General features: G+C 44.8%; 1 protein-coding gene across 1 annotated transcript; it reads left to right on the top strand.

The window, feature by feature from the left end:
- The first annotated feature begins 1484 nt into the window (after positions 1–1484).
- On the top strand, positions 1485–17260 carry LOC137323247 (C-X-C chemokine receptor type 2-like). The gene is made up of 2 exons (XM_067986737.1): positions 1485–1509; positions 15959–17260. Exon 2 carries the CDS (start codon positions 15961–15963, stop codon positions 17038–17040), a length of 1080 nt encoding a protein of 359 aa, XP_067842838.1. The 5' UTR covers positions 1485–1509; positions 15959–15960; the 3' UTR covers positions 17041–17260.
- The last annotated feature ends 5710 nt before the right edge of the window (positions 17261–22970 follow it).

Below are 22970 nucleotides of genomic sequence, written 5' to 3'. Positions count from 1 at the left end.
ACGGTGTGCAAATTGGCTGCTGTATTTGCTTACATAACAACAATGGCTGCATGTCAAAAGTAATCTATTCATTGGAACACACTTTGGGCGGTCCTGAGGATGCAATAAAGTGCTTTATAAATGCAAGTTCTTTCTTTACTTACCCCGTATAAAGCCCTGGAAATTTATTTCTCCATCTATTTGATTTTTTAAATAATTGTAATAAGAGGAGTCCCCCAGAGAGGACATGACCTCCTCCAGTGAATGTGTTGAAGTGGTGTGGAGTGAGCAATCTTCTTATAATGTGCCCATTCGATGTCACTGGAGATCAGTGCTGTTAATAGATTGATCGTGTTTAATTGTATTTTTAAAAACTTCATTCTTGGGATGTGGGCATTGCAGGCAAGGTTGGCTTTTATTGCCCATAACTTGTTGCCCTTGAGAAGGTGGTGTCACAGCAGGACTTGAACTTGCTGCACCATGGAGTGGTCTGTGTGTGGACTTCAAGTCCACAATACTCCTTATGGTGCTTTCTTGATCTCAGCCCCACTGTCATGACGAGGAGTGGAGGTTGGTGCTTCCCCACAACATTGGAGGGAGAGACACCCTCACTCCCCAAAGCCACTCTCACAAATCTTTTTATACCAACATAGGAGTGTCAGTGGGAGGAGGGTCCTTCTCTTACAGGAGTCCAGTGTGTGGCACAGGGCAGAGGGAGAAAATAATCCACATCTTACTTCAAACACTCAAATCATATCTCTCATCTGGGACATTTTAATCAGAATGTTGTGATTTTTATTCGTTCTCAGGATCTGGGCGTCACTGGCAAGACGGCATTTATTGTCTAACCCTAACTGTAGTTACTTTAGAGGCAGTTAAGAGTCAACCACGTTTGTACAGGACTAGAGTCACATATAGGCCAGGTAAGAACATCAGGTTTCCTTCCATAAAGGACATTAGTGAACCAGTTGGATTTTTAGGACGATCCGACAGCTTCATGGTCATTTTTTTACGGGGATCAGATTTTTATTTCCAGATTTTTAAAAAAAATTCTCAAACTGCCCATGGTGGGATTTGAACTCATATTCTCTGGATTATTAGTCCAGGTCTAACGGGATTAATAGTCCAGTAACATCACCACCACACTACTGTCCCCCAACATTGCCAACCCGAAAGGAAGCAGAACTATGCAAGACTCCCAAGCGATAAAATCAGCTGGTTTGCCAGTTTTGCAGGAAACTAGACTCAGCACAAACTACTGACCCTAATTCAATAAACACATTGCAATCACTTCTCGTAGGTATTCTACATTTTCTCTTCAGATTTCTTAATGTCTTGCAACACTTTTTCCACTTTACAGAACACATATTGCTATTTGATAGGACATTGAGAATCAAAGCTGTGTTCATGTCACTAAACATCACAGCAACTGCTAATCCGTCCTCCTGTTTGTGCCTGGCTATATATAGTGAAGAAAATCATTACATCAACTGAGAGACAGGCAGGAAAGACCGGACACCTTTCGAGAAGGTATGTAAATGTTAATCAGCTATTTAATTGAATTCTTTGCAAATCTTTTCTGCCTTCTTTGCACAATATATTCACAGGGTCCCTGTGAATATTTATTTATGTGTTCCCTTCTGGTATTGATCATTCTGCGTGTCATGAAGTTTAGAGATGGAAGATCCTGCAGCCTGGATTGTTTAGTTCCCAATTATGCCCAGTTTGTAGCCAGATCCCTGTAATGACTATATCATACCTTTTAAGCTGAATTTACACAACCTGGGACACCCATTATCTAGGGGCATGATGAGCATGGTTTTGGGCACCGCAGTATTTTTTGCCGATTCTCAGTTGCTCTGAGACCAACTAGGTAGTGAGAGTCTGGAGTCACGTGTAGACTGGACCAGGTAGTGAGAGTCTGGAGTCACGTAGAGGCTAGACTAGGTAGTGAGAGTCTGGAGTCACGTGTAGGCTGGACCAGGTAGTGAGAGTCTGGAGTCACGTGTAGGCTGGACCAGGTAGTGAGAGTCTGGAGTCACGTAGAGGCTAGACTAGGTGGTGAGAGTCTGGAGTCACGTGTAGGCTGGACCAGGTAGTGAGAGTCTGGAGTCACGTGTAGGCTGGACCAGGTAATGAGAGTCTGGAGTCACGTAGAGGCTAGACTAGGTGGTGAGAGTCTGGAGTCACGTGTAGGCTGGACCAGGTAGTGAGAGTCTGGAGTCACGTAGAGGCTAGACTAGGTGGTGAGAGTCTGGAGTCACGTGTAGGCTGGACCAGGTAGTGAGAGTCTGGAGTCACGTAGAGGCTAGACTAGGTGGTGAGAGTCTGGAGTCACGTGTACGCTAGACCAGGTGGTGAGAGTCTGGAGTCACGTGTAGGCTGGACCAGGTAGTGAGAGTCTGGAGTCACGTGTAGGCTGGACCAGGTAGTGAGAGTCTGGAGTCACGTAGAGGCTAGACTAGGTGGTGAGAGTCTGGAGTCACGTGTAGGCTGGACCAGGTAGTGAGAGTCTGGAGTCACGTAGAGGCTAGACTAGGTGGTGAGAGTCTGGAGTCACGTGTAGACTGGACCAGGTGGTGAGAGTCTGGAGTCACGTGTAGACTGGACCAGGTAGTGAGAGTCTGGAGTCACGTGTAGGCAGACCCCCAGGTAGTGAGAGTCTGGAGTCACGTGTAGGCAGACCCCCAGGTAGTGAGAGTCTGGAGTCACGTGTAGGCTAGACCAGGTGGTGAGAGTCTGGAGTCACGTAGAGGCTAGACTAGGTGGTGAGAGTCTGGAGTCACGTGTAGGCTAGACTAGGTGGTGAGAGTCTGGAGTCACGTGTAGGCTAGACTAGGTGGTGAGAGTCTGGAGTCACGGAGAGGCTAGACTAGGTGGTGAGAGTCTGGAGTCACGTGTAGACTAGGCCAGGTAGGGGTGGCAGGTTCCCTTCCCTGATGGACATTAGTGAACCAATTGAATTTTTATGACAGTCCAGCAGCTTTCATGGTCATTTTCTAGCCCACAAATAACCAGATTTATTGAATTTTCAAAAGACATTCGATAAGGTGCCACATAAAAAGTTGTTACACAAGATAAGGGCTTATGGGGTTGGGGGTAATGTATTAGCATGGATAGAGGATTGGTTAAAGGACAGAAAGCAGAGAGAAGGGATAAACGGGTCATTCTCAGGTTGGCAGGCTGTAACTAGTGGGGTGCCGGTAGGATCAGTGCTTGGGCCTCAGCTATTTACAATCTATATTAATGTCTTAGATGAAGGGACCGAGAGTAATGTATCCAAGTTTGCTGATGATACAAAGCTAGGTTGTGCGGTATCCCTTAGGGAAGAGCGACCATAACATGATAGAATTCCTCATTAAGTGAAGTAGTTGAATTGAAAAACTAGGGTCCTGAATCTAAATAAAGGAAATTACGAAAGTATGAGGTGCGAGTTGGCTATGATAGATTGGGGAACTTTACAAAAGGGATGACGGTGGATAGGCAATGGCTAATATTTAAAGAACGTGTGCAGGAATTACAACAATTATTCATTCTTGTCTGGCGCAAATATAAAACAGGAAAGGTGGCTCAACTGTGGCTTACAAAAGAAATTAGGGATAGTATTAGATCCAAAGAGGAGACATATAAAATTGCCAGAAAAAGCGGCAAGCCTGAGGATTGGGAGCAGTTCAGAATTCAGCCAAGGAGGATAAAGAGATTGATTAAGAGGGGAACAATAGAGTATGAGAGTAAACCAGCAGGGAACATAAAAACTGACTGTAAAAGCTTCTATAAATATGTCAAGAGAAAAAGATTAGTGAAGACAAATGTAGGTCCCTTACAGTCAGAAATGGGGGAAATTATAATGGGGAACAAAGAAATGGCAGAACAATTAAACACTTACTTTAGTTTTGTCTTCACAAAGGAGGACACAAATAACCTGCCAGAAATGTTAGGGAACCAAGGGTCTAGTGAGAGGGAGGAACTGAAGGAAACCAGTATTAGTAAAAAAAATAGTGCGAGGGAAATTAAAGGGGGTAAAGGCTGACAAATCCCCAGGGCCTGATAATCGACATCCCAGAACACTAAAAGAAGTGGCCCTGAAAATAATGGATGCATTGGTGATCATCTTCCAAAATTGTATAGACTCTGGAACAGTTCCTACAGATTGGAGGGTGGCAAATGTAACCCCACTATTTAAAAAAGGAGGGAGAGAAAAAACAGGGAATTACGGACCAGTTAGCCTAATATCAGTTGTGGGGAAAATGCTAGAATCTATTATAAAAGATGTGATAACAGAACACTTGGAGGGCATTAACAGGATTGGACAAAGTCGGCATGGGTTTATGAAAGGGAAATCATGCTTGACAAATCTACTGGAGATTTTTGAGGATGTAACTAGTAGAATAGATTGGGGAGAACCAGTGGATGTGGTGTATTTGGATTTTCAGAAGGCTTTTGATAAGGTCCCACACAAGAGGTTAGTGTGCAAAATTAAAGCACATGGGATTGGGGGGAATATACTGGCATGGATTGAGAATTGGTTGACAGACAGGAAACAGAGAGTGGGAATAAACGGGTTTTTTTTCCGGGTGGCAGGCAGTGACTAGTGGGGTACCGCAGGGATCAGTGCTTGGGCCCCAGCTAGTCACAATATATATCGGTGATTTGGATGAGGGAACTAAATGTAACATTTCCAAGTTTGCAGACGACACAAAGCTGGGATGGAATGTGAGCTGTGAGGAGGATGCAAAGAGGCTCCAATGTGATTTAGACAAGTTGGGTGAATGGGCAAGAACATGGCAGATGCAGTATAACGTGGATAAATGTGAGGTTATCCACTTTGGTTGTAAAAACAGAAAGGCAGATTATTATCTGAATGGTGAATTGGGAAAAGGGGAGGTGCAACGAGACCTGGGTGTCCTTGTACACCAGTCGCTGAAAGCGAGCAGTCAGGTGCAGCAAGCAGTTAGGAAGGCGAATGGTGTGTTAGCCTTCATTGCAAGTGGTTTTGAGTACAGGAGCAGGGATGTCTTACTGCAGTTATACAGAGCCTTGGTGAGACCACATCTGGAGTACTGTATGCAGTTTTGGTCTCCTTATCTGAGGAAGGATGTCCTTGCCACGGAGGGAGCGCAACGAAGGTTTTACCAGACTGATTCCTGGAATGGCAGGACTGACGTATGAGGAGAGATTGGGTCGACTAGGCCTATATTCACTCGCGTTTAGAAGAATGAGAGGTGATCTCATCGAAACATATAAAATTCTAACAGGGCTAGACAGACTAGATGCAGGGAGGATGTTCCCGATGGCTGCGGAGTTCAGAACCAGGGGTCACAGTCTCAGGACACGGGGTATGCCATTTAGAACCGAGATGAGGAGAAATTTCTTCACTCAGAGGGTGGTGAACCTGTGGAATTCTCTACCACAGAAGGCAGTGGAGGCCAAGTCATTAGATGTATTCAAGAAGGAGATAGATATATTTCTTAATGCTAAAGGGATCAAGGGATATTGGGAAAAAGCGGGAACAGGGTACTGAGTTAGACGATCAGCCACGATCATTTTGAATGACGGAGCAGGCCCGAAGGGCCAAATGGCCTATTCTTGCTCCTATTTTCCATGTTTCTATGTATCTAAGCTGTGAGGAGGAAAAAAAGAGTCTGCAAAGGGATATAGACAGGTTAAGTGAGTGGGCAAGAAGGTGGCAGATGGAATATGATGTGGGGAAATGTGAGATTATTCACTTTGGTGAATTAATGACTTGGACTTGGGTGTTCAGGGCACAATTTCAAAATTTGCGGATGACACAAAACTTGGAAGGGTAGTAAACAGTGAGGAGGATAGTGATAGACTTCAAGAGGATAAAGACATGGGCATGGTGGCATGGGCAGACACATGGCAGATGAAATGTAACACAGAGAAGTGCGAAGTGATACATTTCGGTAGGAAGAACGAGGAGAGGCAACATAAACTAAAGGGCACAACTCTAAAAGGGGAACAGGAACAGAGAGATCTGGGGGTATCTGTACACAAATCGTTGAAGGTGGCAGGGCAGGTTGAGAAAGTGGTTAAAAAAGCATATGGGATCCTGGGCTTTATAAATTGAGGCATAGAGTACAAAAACAAGGAAGTCATGCTGAACCTTTATAAAACACTGGTTTGGCCCAGTTCTGGGCACCGCACTTCAGGAAAGGGTACAGAAGAGATTTACGAGAATGATTCCAGGGATGAGGCACTTTAGTTACATGGATAGACTGAAGAAGCTGGGGTTGTTCTCCTTGGAACAGAGACAGTTGCGAGGAGATTTGATAGAGGTATTCAAAATCATGAAGGGTCTAGACAGAGTAGATAGAGAGAAAGCTTATGACTGTCACAAAAATCTAAATACTGCAGAAAGCCGAGAGGAGTATAGAAAGTACAGGGATGACGTAAGAAAGGAAATAAGGAAAGCAAAGAGAGGACATGAAAAAATATTAGCTAGTAAGATTAAAGAAAACCCAAAGATGTTTTATCAGTACATTAAGAACAAGAGGATAGCTAAGGAAAAGGTGGGACCTATCAGGGATGATAAGGGTAACTTGTGTGTAGAAGCAGAGGATGTGGGTAGGGTTTTAAATGAATATTTTGTCTCCGTATTCACAAAGGAAAGGGATGATCCGGATGTTGTAGTTAAAGAGGAGAGGTGTGAAATATTGGATAAGGTAAACATAACGAGAGAGGAAGTACTAGAGGGACTGGAATCCATGAAAGTTGATAAGTCACCAGGGCCGGATGGATTGTTTCCTAGGCTATTGAAGGGAGGAAATAGCGGATGCTCTGAGGATCATTTTCCAATCCTCGCTAGATACAGGGGAGGTACCGGAGGACTGGAAGACTGCAAATGTACCATTGTTTAAAAAGGGTACGAGGGAAAGGCCGAACAATTATAGGCCGGTCAGTCTTACCTCGGTGGTGGGCAAACTATTAGAATCAATACTGAGAGATAGGATAAACTGTCACTTGGAAAGGCATGGTTTAATCAGGGATAGTCAGCATGGATTTGTTCAGGGAAGGTCATGCCTTACATATCTGATTGAATTCTTTGAGGAAGTGACAAGGAGGGTTGATGAGGGTAGTGCAGTGGATGTTGTCCACATGGATTTTAGTAAGGCATTTGACAAGGTCCCACATGGCAGACTGGTCAGAAAGGTAAAAGCCCATGGGATACAGGGAAATGTGGTGAATTGGATCCAAAAATGGAACTGTATAAAACGCTGGTAAGGCCACAGCTGGAGTATTGTGCGCAGTTCTGGTCACCACATTACAGGAAGGACGTAATTGCTGTGGAGAGAGTGCAGAGAAGATTTACAAGAATGTTGCCAGGGCTTGAAAATTGCAGCTACGAGGGGAGATTGGATAGGCTGGGGTTGTTTTCCTTGGAGCAGAGGAGGGTGAGGGGAGACTTGATTGAGGTGTACAAAATTATGAGGGGCCCAGATAGAGTAGACAGGAAGTACCCGTTTCCCTTAGCGGAGAGTTCAAGAAGTAGAGGACACAGATTTAAGCTGATTGGTGGAAGAATTAGAGGGGACATGAGGAAAAACTTTTTGACCCAGAGGGTGGTGGGTGTATGGAATTCGCTGCCCGAATTGGTGGTAGAGGCAGAGACCCTCAACTCTTTTAAAAAGTACCTGGACCTGCACCTAAAGTGCTGTAAGCTGCAGGGCTACAGACCGGGTGCTGGAAGGTGGGATTAGAATGGGCACCTGGTTGTTCTTCGAGCCGGCGCGGACACGATGGGCCGAATGGCCTCCTTCTGTGCTGTATCTTTTCTATGGTTCTATGGTTCTATAGTTCTAAACTGTTCCCATTGGTGGAAGTGTCAAGGACCAGGTGAATGGCAAAAGAACCAAAAGGTGACATGAGGAAAAACCTTTTTACACAGCGAGTGGTTAGGATCTGGAATGCACTGCCCGAGGGGGTGGTGGAGGCAGATTCAATGAAGGCCTTCAAAAGGGAACTGGATAAGTTTTTTTTTATTCGTTCATGGGATGTGGGCGTCGCTGGCCAGGCCGGCATTTATTGCCCATCCCTAATTGCAACTGGAGTACTGTGAGCAGTTCTGGGCACCGCACCTTCGGAAGGACATATTGGCCTTGGAGGGAGTGCAGCGTAGGTTTGCTAGAATGATACCCGGACTTCAAGGGTTAAGTTACGAGGAGAGATTACACAAATTGAGGTTGTATTCTCTGGAGTTTCGAAGGTTAAGGGGTGATCTGATCGAAGTTTATAAGATATTAAGGGGAACAGATCGGGTGGATAGAGAGAAACTATTTCCACTGGTTGGGGATTCTAGGAGTAGGGGGCACAGTCTAAAAATTAGAGCCAGACCTTTCAGGAGCGAGATTAGAAAACATTTCTACACACAAAGGGTGGTAGAAGTTTGGAACTCTCTTCCGCAAATGGCAATTGATACTAGCTCAATTGCTAAATTTAAATCTGAGATAGATAGCTTTTTGGCAACCAAAGGTATTAAGGGATATGGGCCAAAGGCAGGTATATGGAGTTAGATCACAGATCAGCCATGATCTTATCAAATGGCGGAGCAGGCACGAGGGGCTGAATGGCCTACTCCTGTTCCTATAATTGCCCTTGAGAAGGTGGTGGTGAGCCTCCTTCTTGAACCGCTGCAGTCCGTGTGGTGACGGTTCTCCCACAGTGCTGTTAGGAAGGGAGTTCCAGGAATTTGACCCAGCGACGATGAAGGAACGGCGATATATTTCCAAGTCGGGATGGTGTGTGACTTGGAGGGGAACGTGCAGGTGGTGTTGTTCCCATGTGCCTGCTGCTCTTGTCCTTCAAGGTGGTAGAGGTTGCGGGTTTGGGAGGTGCTGTCAAAGAAGCCTTGGCGAGTTGCTGCAGTGCATCCTGTGGATGGTGCACACTGCAGCCACAGTGCGCCGGTGGTGAAGGGAGTGAATGTTTAGGGTGGTGGATGGGGTGCCAATCAAACGGGCTGCTTTGTCCTGGATGGTGTCGAGCTTCTTGAGTGTTGTTGGAGCTGCACTCATCCAGGCAAGTGGAGAGTATTCCATCACACTCCTGACTTGTGCCTTGTAGATGGTGGAAAGGCTTTGGGGAGTCAGGAGGTGAATCACTCGCCGCAGAATGCCCAGCCTCTGACCTGCTCTCGTAGCCACAGTATTTATATGGCTGGTCCAGTTAAGTTTCTGGTCAATGGTGACCCCCAGGATGCTGATGGTGGGGGATTCAGCGATGGTAATGCCGTTGAATGTCAAGGGGAGGTGATTAGACTCTCTCTTGTTGGAGATGGTCATTGCCTGGCACTTGTCTGCGCGAATGTTACTTGCCACTTATGAGCCCAATCCTGGATGTTGTCCAGATCTTGCTGCATGCGGGCTCGGACTGCTTCATTATCTGAGGGGTTGCGAATGGAACTGAACACTGTGCAATCATCAGCGGACATCCCCATTTCTGACCTTATGATGGAGGGAAGGTCATTGATGAAGCAGCTGAAGATGGTTGGGCCTAGGACTTGAAAGGAAAAAAAAATTCAGGGCTACGGGGAAAGGGCGGGTGAGTGGAATTAACTGGATTGCTCTTGCATAGAGCTGGCATGGTCTCGATGGGATGAATAGCCTCCTTCCATGCTGTAACCTTTCTAAGATTCTATAATAGGAAGAATAGAAAAACATAATATTTTTTAAATGGTGAGAAACTATTAAAAGTTGGCATTTAGAGAGACTTGGTGTCCTCGTACAAGAAATGCAAAAAGTTAGCGTGTAGGTAGAGCAAGCAATTGGGAAGGCAAATGGCATGTTGGCCTTTATTGCCAGGGGGTTGGAGTACAAGATTAAGGAAGTCTTACTACAGTTGTGCAGGGCTTTGGTGAGACCTCACCTGGAGTACTGTTCTAAGGAAGGATATACTTGCCTTAGAGGCAACGAAGGTTCACTCGATTTTTTCCTGAGATGAGAGGATTGTCCTATGAGGAGAGATTGAGTAGAATGGGCCTATACTTTATGGAGTTGAGAAGAATAAGAGGTGATCTCATTGAAACATATAAGATTCTAAGAGGGCTTGACAGGGTAGATGCTGAGAGGCTGTTTCCCCTGGCTGGAGAGTCTAGAACCAGGGGTCATAGTCTCAGGATAAGGGGTCAGCCATTTAATGAGATGAGTAGGAATTTCTTCACACAGAGGGTTGTGAATCTTTGGAATTCTCTATCCCAGAGGACTTTGGATGCTCAGTCGTTGAGTATATTCAAGGCTGAGATCGATAGATTTTTGGACTCTAGGGAATCAAGGGATATGGGGATTGGGTAGGAAAGTAGAGTTGCAGTTGAAGATCAGCCATATTGTCTTATCAGCCATTATCTTATTGAGTGGCGGAGCAGGCTCGGGGGGCCGTATTGCCTACTCATACTCCTATTTTATTTTTGGTCCCTAATTGGCGCCACTGCTCCTTTGATTGTTATTTTACTTTTTTTGCTATGTTTATGAAAGACTTCAGTGTTCCATATTACGTTATTCGCTAATCTTTTCTCATACAGTTCTCCTCTGCATATTCTGTTTCTGCTTGATTCTCGACTGTATTATGAATCTGATATTTATCATAAGCTTCCTTTTTCTGTTTCAGTTTAATCTCAATATCTGTCGTCATCAAGGGAGCGCTAGCTTTTGATGCCCGTCCTTTCATCCTCTTAGGAATATTTAGTCTGTACCCGAACTATCTCCTCCTTGAAGGCCTCCCATTGCTCATTTATTGTTTCACCTGCCAATCTTTGTTTCCAATCCACCTAGGCCAGATCCCTTTTCAACTAACTGAAATTAGCCCTCTTCCAGTGAGTATCTTCACCTTTGATTGTTCCTTGACCTCTTCCAAAACTACTCTAAACCTAATGATATTTTGATCACTGTTTCCTAAATACTCTCCCACTGAAACTTGCTCTCCTTGCCTGACTTCATTCGCCAGAACCAGATCTGGCACTGCTTCCTTCCGAGTTGGGCTGGAAACATACTGATCAAGAAAGTTCTCCTGTACACATTTCAGGAATTTCCCCTCGCGCCCTCCTTGCCCTTTACACTCTATTTTACCCAATCTATAATAGCATAGTCGAAGGCCCTCATTAATGCTGCTCTATTGTTTTACATCTTTCAGAAATTTGCTCCTCCATCTCCTTCCCACTATTTGGTGGTCAATAGCAAGGCAGAGGTGAGGTGAGAAATTATGGGCCTAACTGATCTCATCAGACGAGAGGCATGAACCTATTACTAATAAACAATCTCTTTCATTGACTGATGACTCATTCACTTGCACCCTATACCTTGCAATACTCCAGTTACTGACTCTTTGATTTTGTTCTACCTTTACGGACCATGACCCCAATTCCCTTATGTGTTCCACTGTCTCGATTCCCCCGGTTATTCCATGGCCTTGAGTTTCCCTGCATGTTCCACGGTCTCCAGCACCCCCCACCCCACCTTGTCTGTTCAATGGTCCCATCTCATCAGTCCCTCCCAACTGCTGCCCCAGTTAAACCCAGGGTGTGTGAAATTCCCGCCATTCCAAATGTTTCCCCAATTTCCCTGCTCATGAAATGCCAAAGGTTAATGAGCTCCCTAAATTCATTAAAGGTGCAGAACACCACAAAGGTTGAAATTCGGTGGATCGGGTAGTGATTAGCTGCCATTGGCTTGGATTTTAAGTTACTTTCTTTAAAGACAGTTTACTCATCCCCCACAACACCCTCCCTCCCATGAAGAAAGGCAATACTTGGGATAGCACTGAGTACTGGTGCTTGGGCTCCAGCTATTCACAATCTCTATCAATGATTTGGATGAGGGGACCAAATGTAACAGTTCCAAGGTTGATAATGACACAAAACTAGGTGGGAATGTGAGTTGTGAGGAGGATGCAAAGAGGCTTCAATGGGATATAGACAGGCTAAGTGTGTGGGCAAGAACATGGCAGACAGAATATAATGTGGAAAAATGTGAAGTTATCCACTTTGGTAGGAAAAACAGAAATGCAGAGTATTTTTTAAATGGTGAGAGATTGAGAAATGTTGATGTTCAAAGGGACCTGGGTGTCCTTGTACATGAGTCACTGAAAGCTAACATGCAGGTGCAGCAAGCAACTAGGAAGGCAAATGGTATGTTGGCCTTTATTACAAGATGTAAGGAATCTTACAACACCAGGTTATAGTCCAACAAATTTATTTTAAAATCACAAGCTTTCGGAGATTATCTCCTTCGTCAGATGAATGAATGAAAAGATTCTCAAATCGCATATCTTATACTATGTTGGGACAGCATCACACCAATCAAAAGGTGTCGTTGTTATTCAAACAGGCCAGTCACGGAGAACAGCACGTCCCAGTACACTCGATATACATTGTGTCTATTACACAGGCAGGCAGAAAGAAACTCAAAATGGCAGAGAGAGAGAGAGAGAGAATTTTAAAAAACATATAAATTTTTTCCCCCTTTTTGCTGGTGGGGTTACGTGTAGCGTGACATGAACCCAAGATCCCGGTTGAGGCCGTCCTCATGGGTGCAGAACTTGGCTATCAACTTCTGCTCGACGATTTTGCGTTGTCGTGTGTCTCGAAGGCCGCCTTGGAGTACGCTTACCCGAAGATCGGTGGCTGAATGTCCTTGACTGCTAAAGTGTTCCCCGACTGGGAGGGAACCCTCCTGTTTGGCGATTGTTGCGCGGTGTCCGTTCATCCGTTGTCGCAGCGTCTGCATGGTCTCGCCAATGTACCATGCTCCGGGGCATCCTTTCCTGCAACGTATGAGGTAAACAACGTTGGCCGAGTCACAGGAGTATGAACCATGTACCTGGTGGGTGGTGTCCTCTCGTGTGATGGTGGTATCTGTGTCGATGATCTGGCATGTCTTGCAGAGGTTACCGTGGCAGGGTTGTGTGGTGTCGTGGACGCTGTTCTCCTGAAAACTGGGTAATTTGCTGCGAACGATGGTCTGTTTGAGGTTGGGTGGCTGTTTAAAGGCGAGCAGTGGAGGCGTGGGGATGGCCTTAGCGAGGTGTTCGTCGTCATCGATGACATGTTGAAGGCTGCGGAGAACATGGTGTAGTTTCTCCGCTCCGGGGAAGTACTGGACGACGAAGGGTACTCTGTTGGTTGCGTCCCGTGTTTGTCTTCTGAGGAGGTCTATGCGATTCTTCGCTGTGGCCCGTCGGAACTGTCGATCGACAAGTCAAGCGTCATATCCCGTTCTTTATTGCAAGAGGATTTGAGTACAGGAGTAAAGATGTCTTACTGCAATTATACAGGGCCTTGGTGAGACCGCACCTGGAGTATTGTGTACAATTTCGATCTCCTTCCCTAAGAAAGGATATACTTGCCATAAAGGGAGTGCAACGAAGGTTCACCAGACTGATTCCTGGGATGGCAGGATTGTCGTATGAAGAGAGATTGAGTACACAAGGCCTGTAATCTCTAGAGTTAAGAAGAATGAAAGGTGATCTCATTGAAACATACAAGATTCTTACAGGGTAGATGCAGGGAGGATGTTTCCCCTGGCTGGGGAGTCTAGTGCCAGGGGTCACTGTCTCAGAATATGTGTTAGGCCATTTAGGTCTGAGATGAGGAGAAATTTCTTCACTCAGAGGGTGGTGAATCTTTGGAATTCTCCACCCCAGAGTGTTGTGGAGGCTCAGTCATTGGGTACATTCAAAACAGAGATCGATAGATTTCTAGATATTGAAGGCATTAAGGGATATGGGGATAGTGGAAGAAAATGGCGTTGGGGTAGAAGATCAGCCATGATCTGATTGGATGGCGGAGCAGGCTCGAGGGGCCGGATGGCCTACTCCTGCTCCTATTTCTTATGTTCTTATACAGACCAGGTGGTGGCAGGTCTGAATCTCAGTCTGTGCAGCTGGGGCAGCAGTTGCAAGTCTACAATTGACCTAAGTGGACTTAGATTAGTCGGAGAAATAATGTGCCAGGATTCCACTCCTGATCACTATCCAGTGGGGAGTAAGTGTGTGTGGTCAATGGGTGACAATAGGCCTGTTATGCCTTCCACAGTCAAATAGGCTGCCAATAATCATTGCTCTGGGTCAAACTTGAAGAATTGTGACTGGGAGATGAGGCACCGGATTGCAGTTGAAACCATCAGAACCATAACTGAGCAAGAGAGGCAGAAGGAGGGGATTGGGAAATCCTCGCTGTCACTGGGTATAGACGTAGTTATCGCAAAAACTGTCTGCTTCAGACAAAACCCACGATAAATATTCCCTCGGTTTTCAATGCAGATGCAGTACAGATCTGACATTACGTTGATCCATAGAAGTTTGAAGCATAGAAGGAGCCAATTTGTCTGTGCTCACTCTTTGCTAGAGCAATCCAAAATTAGTTCCACTGACCCGATCCCTCCATAGCCCTGCGTCTTTCTTTGCTTCAAATATTTTATGCAGTTTTCCTTTAAAAGATGCAATGGTTTCTCCCTCAATCACTTCCTGTGGCAAAACATTCCACGTTCCAACAAAGACATTTCTTCTAACCTTTCTCCTCACTCTCTTTGTGATCTTTTTAAATTGATGGCCCCTCATCACTGACTTCCCCAAGTGAGGAAGCAGTCTTTCCCTATTCACTCCATCAACACCCTTCATAATTTTATAAACCTTTATGAAATCTCCTCAACCTTCTCTGCTCCTGTGGAAATAGTCCCAGTATCTCAAGTCTCTCCTCATAACTGTCATCTTCCTATGCTTGGCATCTCCTGGTGAATCGACACTGTATGCTTTCTATGTCTTTGATGTTTTTGTATAACAGGTCACACAAAACTACACACTGTACTCTAACTGTGGACTTGAACAAATTGATTCTCACTTTACACTCGTACTTTAAGACCTAAAATGCTACTGGCCTTTTTCCATGGCTTTATCTGCCTGCACTCACTCTTTCAGGGAATGATGTATTTGAACCTGAGCTCTGTTCATCCAGACTCGTCAGTGTTTTTTCATTGAGTGTACACTCCCATTCCTTGCTTCCCATCCCAATATGTATTCCCTCACACTTCTTTGCATTAAGCTCCATCTGCCATGTATTCACCCATTCTTGCACTCGTCTGTGACCCAGCATTCCCTCGGAGCTGCTCCCGCTCTGCCACCGTAACTTTGTCAGAATTGCAGAGGAAATGCCATTGACGTTTGTAACAGGGTTTCCATCGCACGTCCGGTGAAGTTACGATGGTGGATTGGGAGCAGTTCTGAAGAAATTCCAGGCCTATGTCTCCTGAAGTCCTTTAGTTCCTTTCTTGGATTTGCCAAAACCCTACTTTGTGTTGTCAGCAGACGTTGATACCGTGCTCCCTATATTCAAGTCCAAATCATCTATATAAACCGAGAAGAAAATTACAGCCAGCACTGACCGCTGGGATACACCACTTTCAACCTTTTTCCAATCCTAGAAACACATATTTACCCTAACCTTTGTATTCTGTCCATCAACCAACTTTCCATCCTTGCTGCTACATTTCCTTATATTTTATATGTCTGAATTTTGCAATAAGACTCCTCTAAATTTCCATATACTGAATTTCCTTTTCTATCCAATCAGTCACTCCTTCAAAAACCTCTATTGTCATACAGGACTTGCCTTTAACAAGCCCATGTTGTTTATCCTTGATCAACTCATTCCTTTCTAAATGCTCACCAACTGTATTTTGAATTATGGATTCGAAGAATTTGCCATCAGACTAACTTGTTCTATATTTCCCCAGTTTACCTCTTCTCTCTGTTATTGAAGAGAGGTGTTACATTGGCTACTCTCCACCTCCACAGCACAAATTGTATTTTTAAGGAGGGATTAAAAAATTGCAATCAGAGCTTGTGCTATCTCCTCTTTGCCTAGGATGCAAGCCATCAGTCCCCGATGATATATCCCCTGTACTTTTTTTCCGAACCAATTCATTTATAGCTTGGCTTTATTCTCATTTCCTGATCAATTTTTTGTACCTTTCAGGAATGGCTGCCCGGAGTCTCAACTTCGATTATGTTGACTTCGAAGATCTGTTTGAAAATTACACCAGTGAGGGCTACCCTATCTTTGATCTCAACACGATTCCCTGTACCCTTGTGATTAATGGCAATTGGATCAACACGGTAATGGCTGCTGTCTATAGCCTGGTGTGTTTCCTCGCTGCGACAGGGAACATGATCGTAATGATTGTCATACTTTATAATCGACACACACTATCGTCCACAGACATCTACCTGCTTCATCTGGCAGTAGCCGATCTCCTCTTTGCTGTGACCTTGCCCTTTTGGGCAGTGGATGCCATATCTGGGTGGGTGTTTGGTGATGCCATGTGCAAGATTATCAGCATGTTACAGGAAGTTAACTTTTACAGTGGGATTCTGTTGCTGGCTTGTATCAGTATTGACCGCTATCTGGCCATTGTCTACTCTGCTCAGGCTCACATGCACAAGAGACCATTTCTAATCAAGCTGGTCTGTGCTGCTGTCTGGGTGCTGGCCATTGTTCTATCTTTACCTATTCTGTACAAGGGCGAATATACACCACCCAGTTCCAACAGAACGATGTGTTATGAGATACTCGACGGTGAATCGGCTGAAACATGGAGAGTAATCACCAGGTTTTTGCGACAATTTATTGGGTTCCTCATCCCTCTGGTTGTCATGATCTTCTGCTACAGCATGACAATCCAGAAACTGTGTCAAACGAAGGGATTCCAGAAACAGAAAGCCATGAAGGTCATCATAGCGGTAGTGCTGGCTTTTCTCATTTGTTGGCTGCCGCACAATATTACTGTGTTCATCGACACGCTGATGAGGAGCAAACTCATTGACGAGACTTGTGACATGCACAATAATATCGACAGGGCTCAGTTTGCAACCCAAAGTTTGGGATTCCTGCACAGCTGCATTAACCCAATCTTATACGCATTCATCGGGGTGAAATTCAGAAGAAACCTGGTCAATCTCTTGGCTATGAAAGGAATCATCAAACCAAGTGCCATGACACATTATAAGAGATCTGTATCCTCCTCCTCTGAAACTGGACTTACTTTAACCACAATATAGCTTGCTTGTGATAGAGATAGTTCAACCAATCAGTCAGATGCCAGATAAAAAAAAATGGAAGGACTGAGCTAATTAAGAAGCCAATCGTTGAGTAACAGTGCTGTGTGGGTTTCTGGTGTAGACACAGTAAATAAGCTGTTTCCTGGATGGTTCATTGTGTTGGTATCCAAAGCACGATGGTCAAAAATAAGGCTTGAGTTTTTTCAGTATAGAGGCTCTGAACCCAGTGATTCGCCTGTCTCCATTAGATTATCCGCTCCATAATGGTCCAAGTGCAGGCAATTGGGACTAGCTTAGTGGTATAAACTGGGCGACATGGACATGTTGGGCCGAAGGGCCTGTTTCCATGTTGTAACTTCTATGATTCTATGATTCTATAATGTTCTGATTGCTGACGCTCTACGCACAGACTCTGCTGCTTCCAATTGATACGTATATTATTCAGTCATAGAATATCAACAAGGATCATTTGCTTCACAGTTTTTACCCTGAATCATAGAAAGATATGGCACAGAAGGAGGCCATTCAGCCCATCGTGCCTGTGCTGGCTCTTTGAAAGGGCTATCCAATTAGTCCCACTTCTATAGCCCTGCAATTTTTTCCTTCAAGTATTTGTCCAATTCCATTTTGAAAGTTACTATTGAATTTGCCTCCACCGCCCTTTCAGATTGTGCATTCCTGATCATAACAGCTCACTGCGTAAAAAAAATTCTCCTAATCTCCCGCCTGGTTCTTTTGCCAATCACCTTAAATCTGTGTCCTCTGGTTACTGACCCTCCTGTCAGTGGAAACAGTTTCTCCTTATTTACTCTATCAAATCCCCTCATAATTTTGAACACCTCTATTAAATATCCACTTAACCTTCTCTGCTCTTAGGAGAACAATCCCAGTTTCTCCAGTCTCTTCATATAACTGAAGTCCCTCATCCCTGGTACCATTCTAGTAAATCTCTTCTGCACCCTCTCTAATCCTTTGACATCCTTCCTAAAGTGTGGTTCCCAGAGTTGGCAACAATACTTCAGCTGGGGCCCAACCAGTGTTTTATAAAGGTTTGGCACAACTTCCTTGCTTTTCTTCTCTATGCCTCTATTTATAAGCCAAGGATTCCATATCCTTTATAAACAGCCTTATCAACTTGTCCTGCCACCTTCAAAGATTTGTGTATATGTGCCCCCAGGTTTCTCTGTTCCTGCACCCCCTTTAAAATTGTACCATTTAGTTTATATTGCCTCTCCTCATTCTTCCTTCCAACATGCATTGTTTCACATTAAATTTCATCTACCATGTCTCTGCCCATTTCACCAGTCTGTCTATGTGCTCCTGAAGTCTCCTCACTGATTATTACATTTCTGAGTTTTGTTTCATCTGCAAACTTTGAAATTATGCCCTTTATACCCAAGTCGAGGTCATTAATACATATCTATATATATATTAATATATGGTCCTAATACTGACCCCTGGGGAACACCACTGTATACTTCCCTCCAGTCTGAAAAACAACTGTTCACCACTACTACTTTCTGCTTTCTGTTCCCGAGCCAATTTTGTATCAGTGCTGCCACTGTCCCTTTAATCCCATGGGCTTTAATTATGCTATCAAGTTTATTATGTGGCATTTTATCAAACTTCTTTTGAAGGTCCATATACACATCATCAACCTCACTGCCCTCATCAACCCTCTCCATTACTTCATCAAAGAACTCAATCAAGTTAGTCAAACATGATTTTCCTTGAACAAATCCGTGCTGGCTTTCATTTATTAACCCATGTTTTTCCAAGTGACAATTAATTTTGTCCCAGATTTTGGTCTCTAGAAGTTTCCCCACCACTGACGTTAGGCTGACTGGCCTGTGGTTACCAGGTTGAACCCTCTCCCCTTTTTTGAACAAGGGTGTAACATTTGCAACCCTCCAGTCCTCTGGCACCACTCCCATATCTAAGGAGGATTGGAAGATTGTGGTCAGAGCCTCCGCTATTTCCACCTTTACTTCCCTCAGTAACCGAGGATGCATCCCGTCCAGACCGGGCGACTTTTCTACTTTGAGCGCTGCCAATCTTTTAAGTACCTCCTCTTTATCAATTTTATCCTATCCAATTTCTCTACCCCCTCGTCCTTTACGGTGACATTGGCAGCATCCTCTTCTTTGGTGAAGACAGATGCAAAGTATTCATTTATTACCTCAGCCATGCCCTCTGCCTCCACAAGAAGATCTCCTTTTTGGTCCCTATCAGCTCCACCCTTCCTTTGATTATCCTTTTACTCTTTATACGCTTATAAAAAGACTTCAACGTTCCTTTTTATATTACCCCCTAATCTTTTCTCATATACTTTCTTTGCCCTCCTTATTTCCTTTTTCAGTTCTCCTCTGTATTCAGCTTGATTCTCGACTGTATTATGAATCTAACATTTATCATAAGCTTCCTTTTTCTGTTTCATTCCAATCTCAATATGAGTAGAGCCACCCTTAACCAGAAGGGTTATGTTAGAGATTAAGATTGAGAAATAGTAAGGGAAGACATTTAATGCAAAATAATCATTTATATTTGCTTCCAGTTTATGTTCGTACTGTTGTTAAAAGCTTAGAATTTAAACAACAATGACAACTTGTATTTATATAGTGCTTTTATCGCAGTAAAATGTCCCAAGGCACCGAGCCACATAAGGAGATATTAGGACAGGTGACCATAAAGCTTGGTCAAAGAGGTAGGTTTTAAGAAACGTCTTAAAGGAGGAGAGAGAGGTAGAGAGGCGGAGAGGTTTAGGGAGGGAATTCCAGAGCTTAGGGTCTAGGCAGTTGAAGGCACGGCCGCCAATGGTGGAACGATGAAAATCGGGGATGCGAAAGAGAAAAGAATTGGAGGAGCGCAGAGATCTTGGAGGGTTGTAGGGCTGGAGGAGGTTACAGAGATAAGGAGGGGCGAGGCCATAGAGGGATTTGAAAACAAGGATGAGAATTTTAAAATCGAGGTGTTCCCGGACTGGCAGCTAGGTCAGTGAGGGTGATGGGTGAATAGGACTTGGTGCAAGTTAGGAATTGGGCAGCAGAGTTTGGGATGAGCTCAAGTTTATGGAGGGTGGAAGATGGGAGGCCGGCCAGGAGAGCATTGGAATAGTCCAGTCGAGAAGTAACAAAGGCAAAGGATGAGGGTTTCAGCAGCAGATGAGCTGAAGCAGGAACGGAGACGGGCGATGTTACGGAGGTGGAAATAGGCCGATTAGGTGATAGAGCAGATAAGTGGTCGGAAGCTCATCTCAGGGTCAAATCGGAGGCCAACGTTACTAACAGTCTGGTTCAGCCTCAGCCAGTGGCCAAGGAGAGCGGTGGAGTCACTGGCTAGGGAATAGAAGTTTGTGGTGGGAACTGAAGACAATGACTTTGGTCTTCCCAATATTTAGTTGAAGGAAATTTTTGCTCATCAGACAAGCAATGTGACAAATGAGAGACAGTGGAGAGGTCGAGGGACGTGGTGGTGAGGTAGAGCTGGGTGTCATCAGCATACACATGGAACCTGATGTTGTATTTTCAGATGATGTCGACGAGGGGCAGCATGTAGATGTGAAATAGGAGAGGCCCAAGGATAGATACCAGAGATAACGGCGCAGGAATAGAGTCATAGAGTCATAGAGTTATACAGCACAGATAGAGGCCCTTCGGCCCATCGTGTCCGCGCCGGCCATCAGCCCTGTCTACTCTAATCCCATATTCCAGCATTTGGTCCGTAGCCTTGTATGCTATGGCATTTCAAGTGCTCATCCAAATGCTTCTTGAATGTTGTGAGGGTTCCTGCCTCCACAACCCTTTCAGGCAGTGAGTTCCAGACTCCAACCACCCTCTGGGTGAAAAGGTTCTTTCTCAAATCCCCTCTAAACCTCCTGCCTTTTACCTTGAATCTATGCCCCCTTGTTATAGAACCCTCAACGAAGGGAAAAAGCTCCTTAGTATCCATCCTATCTGTGCCCCTCATAATTTTGTACACCTCAATCATGTCCCCCCTCAGCCTCCTCTGCTCCAAGGAAAACAAACCCAATCTTCCCAGTCTCTCTTCATAGCTGAAGCGCTCCAGCCCTGGTAACATCCTGGTGAATCTCCTCTGCACCCTCTCCAAAGCGATCACATCCTTCCTGTAGTGTGGCGACCAGAACTGCACACAGTACTCCAGCTGTGGCCTAACCAGTGTTTTATACAGCTCCATCATTGCTCTTATATTCTATGCCTCGGCTAATAAAGGCAAGTATCCCATATGCCTTCTTTACCACCTTATCTACCTGTTCCGCCGCCTTCAAGGATCTGTGAACTTGCACACCAAGATCCCTCTGACCCTCTGTCTTGCCTAGGGTCCTCCCATTCATTGTGTATTCCCTTGCCTTGTTAGTCCCTCCAAAGTGCATCACCTCGCACTTTTCCGGGTTAAATTCCATTTGCCACTGTTCCGCCCATCTGACCAACCCATCTATATCGTCCTGCAGAATGAGGCTATCCTCCTCGCTATTTACCACCCTACCAATTTTTGTATCATCAGCGAACTTACTGATCATACCTTTTACATTCATATCCAAGTCGTTAATGTAGACCACAAACAGCAAGGGACCCAGCACCGATCCCTGTGGTACCCCACTGGCCACAGGCTTCCAGTCACAAAATCAACCTTCGACCATCACCCTCTGCCTTCTGCCACTAAGCCAGTTTTGTATCCAAAGTGCCAAGGCACCCTGGATTCCATGGAGTCTTCACTCTCCCCCAGGAGAGCTTGGAGTTCTTCACCAGAGAAGTTCTGCAACTTTCATTTGGCTGTAGCCTTCCCCTGCTGCCCTCTGGGCACACATGGCATTTGACTGATCATAATGCTGCCAAAAAATAATCAAGATATTGATGAGACATGCACTGAAGTCATTTCAGAGGTAAGCAGTGTTTGTGTCTTACCTGCCCCAGGGTGCTGCTCAAGAGTGCAGCTGAATCACACTTTCAAAAAACTGCACAGAAATTTCCTGGTGGCTCAGCTGCCTACACTCGTTTTACACTCGTTTTACACCAATGCGGGTACCAATAGATGTAAATGAGCATACCCGGGTGTAACAGCCTTGTAAATCACATTGAGGACATCCTGGGCCTAACTGATCTCATCAGACTAGAGGCATGAACCTATTACCAATAAACAATCTCTTTCATTGACTGATGACTCATTCACTTGCACCCTATACCTTGCAATACTCCAGTTACTGACTCTTTGATTTTGTTCTACCTTTACGGACCATGACCCCAATTCCCTTATGTGTTCCACTGTCTCGATTCCCCCGGTTATTCCATGGCCTTGAGTTTCCCTGCATGTTCCACGGTCTCCAGCCCCCCCACCCCACCTTGTCTGTTCAATGGTCCCATCTCATCAGTCCCTCCCAACTGTTGCCCCAGTTGAACCCAGGGTGTGTGAAATTCCCGCCATTCCAAATGTTTCCCCAGTTTCCCTGTCCATGAATTGCCAAAGGTTAATGAGCTCCCTAAATTCATCCAGTGAACCCTGCTGGACAGTGCACAGATGGATGGCAGACGAGAATAACTTTGGACTTAGCTGTGACGTGTCCAAGTCCATGATTGCCACAGTCGAATGTTTGTCAACACTCACATATTCAGAGTGGCCGTTGGAGGACGGTGCGACTTTTCCCCAGGGTGAAATAACCCCTTTAGGAAAGGAGGGGAGTAAAGGAAGTATGTTAAAAAAACAATCACCAATCAGAGTCAGTTCCAGCTACGAATGGACAACAAACACAGTGTAGGTGAGGAAGACTCAGTTTTGAACAAATACCAGTAGCTCTTCATAATCTGCTGATATGTTTATAAAATGTACCAGCTGTGGGTACTCTTGTGATACATATTTGTACCTAATAGACTGTCCTTTCCAAATAAAGTAAATATTATTAAAATGGTATTTTCTTG

The sequence above is a fragment of the Heptranchias perlo genome, chromosome 7 (genome assembly GCF_035084215.1).
Source record: "Heptranchias perlo isolate sHepPer1 chromosome 7, sHepPer1.hap1, whole genome shotgun sequence".
Taxonomy (NCBI): domain Eukaryota; kingdom Metazoa; phylum Chordata; class Chondrichthyes; order Hexanchiformes; family Hexanchidae; genus Heptranchias; species Heptranchias perlo.
The sequence above is the reverse complement of the archived record's forward strand: the minus strand, read 5'-3'. Positions and strand labels throughout refer to the sequence as shown.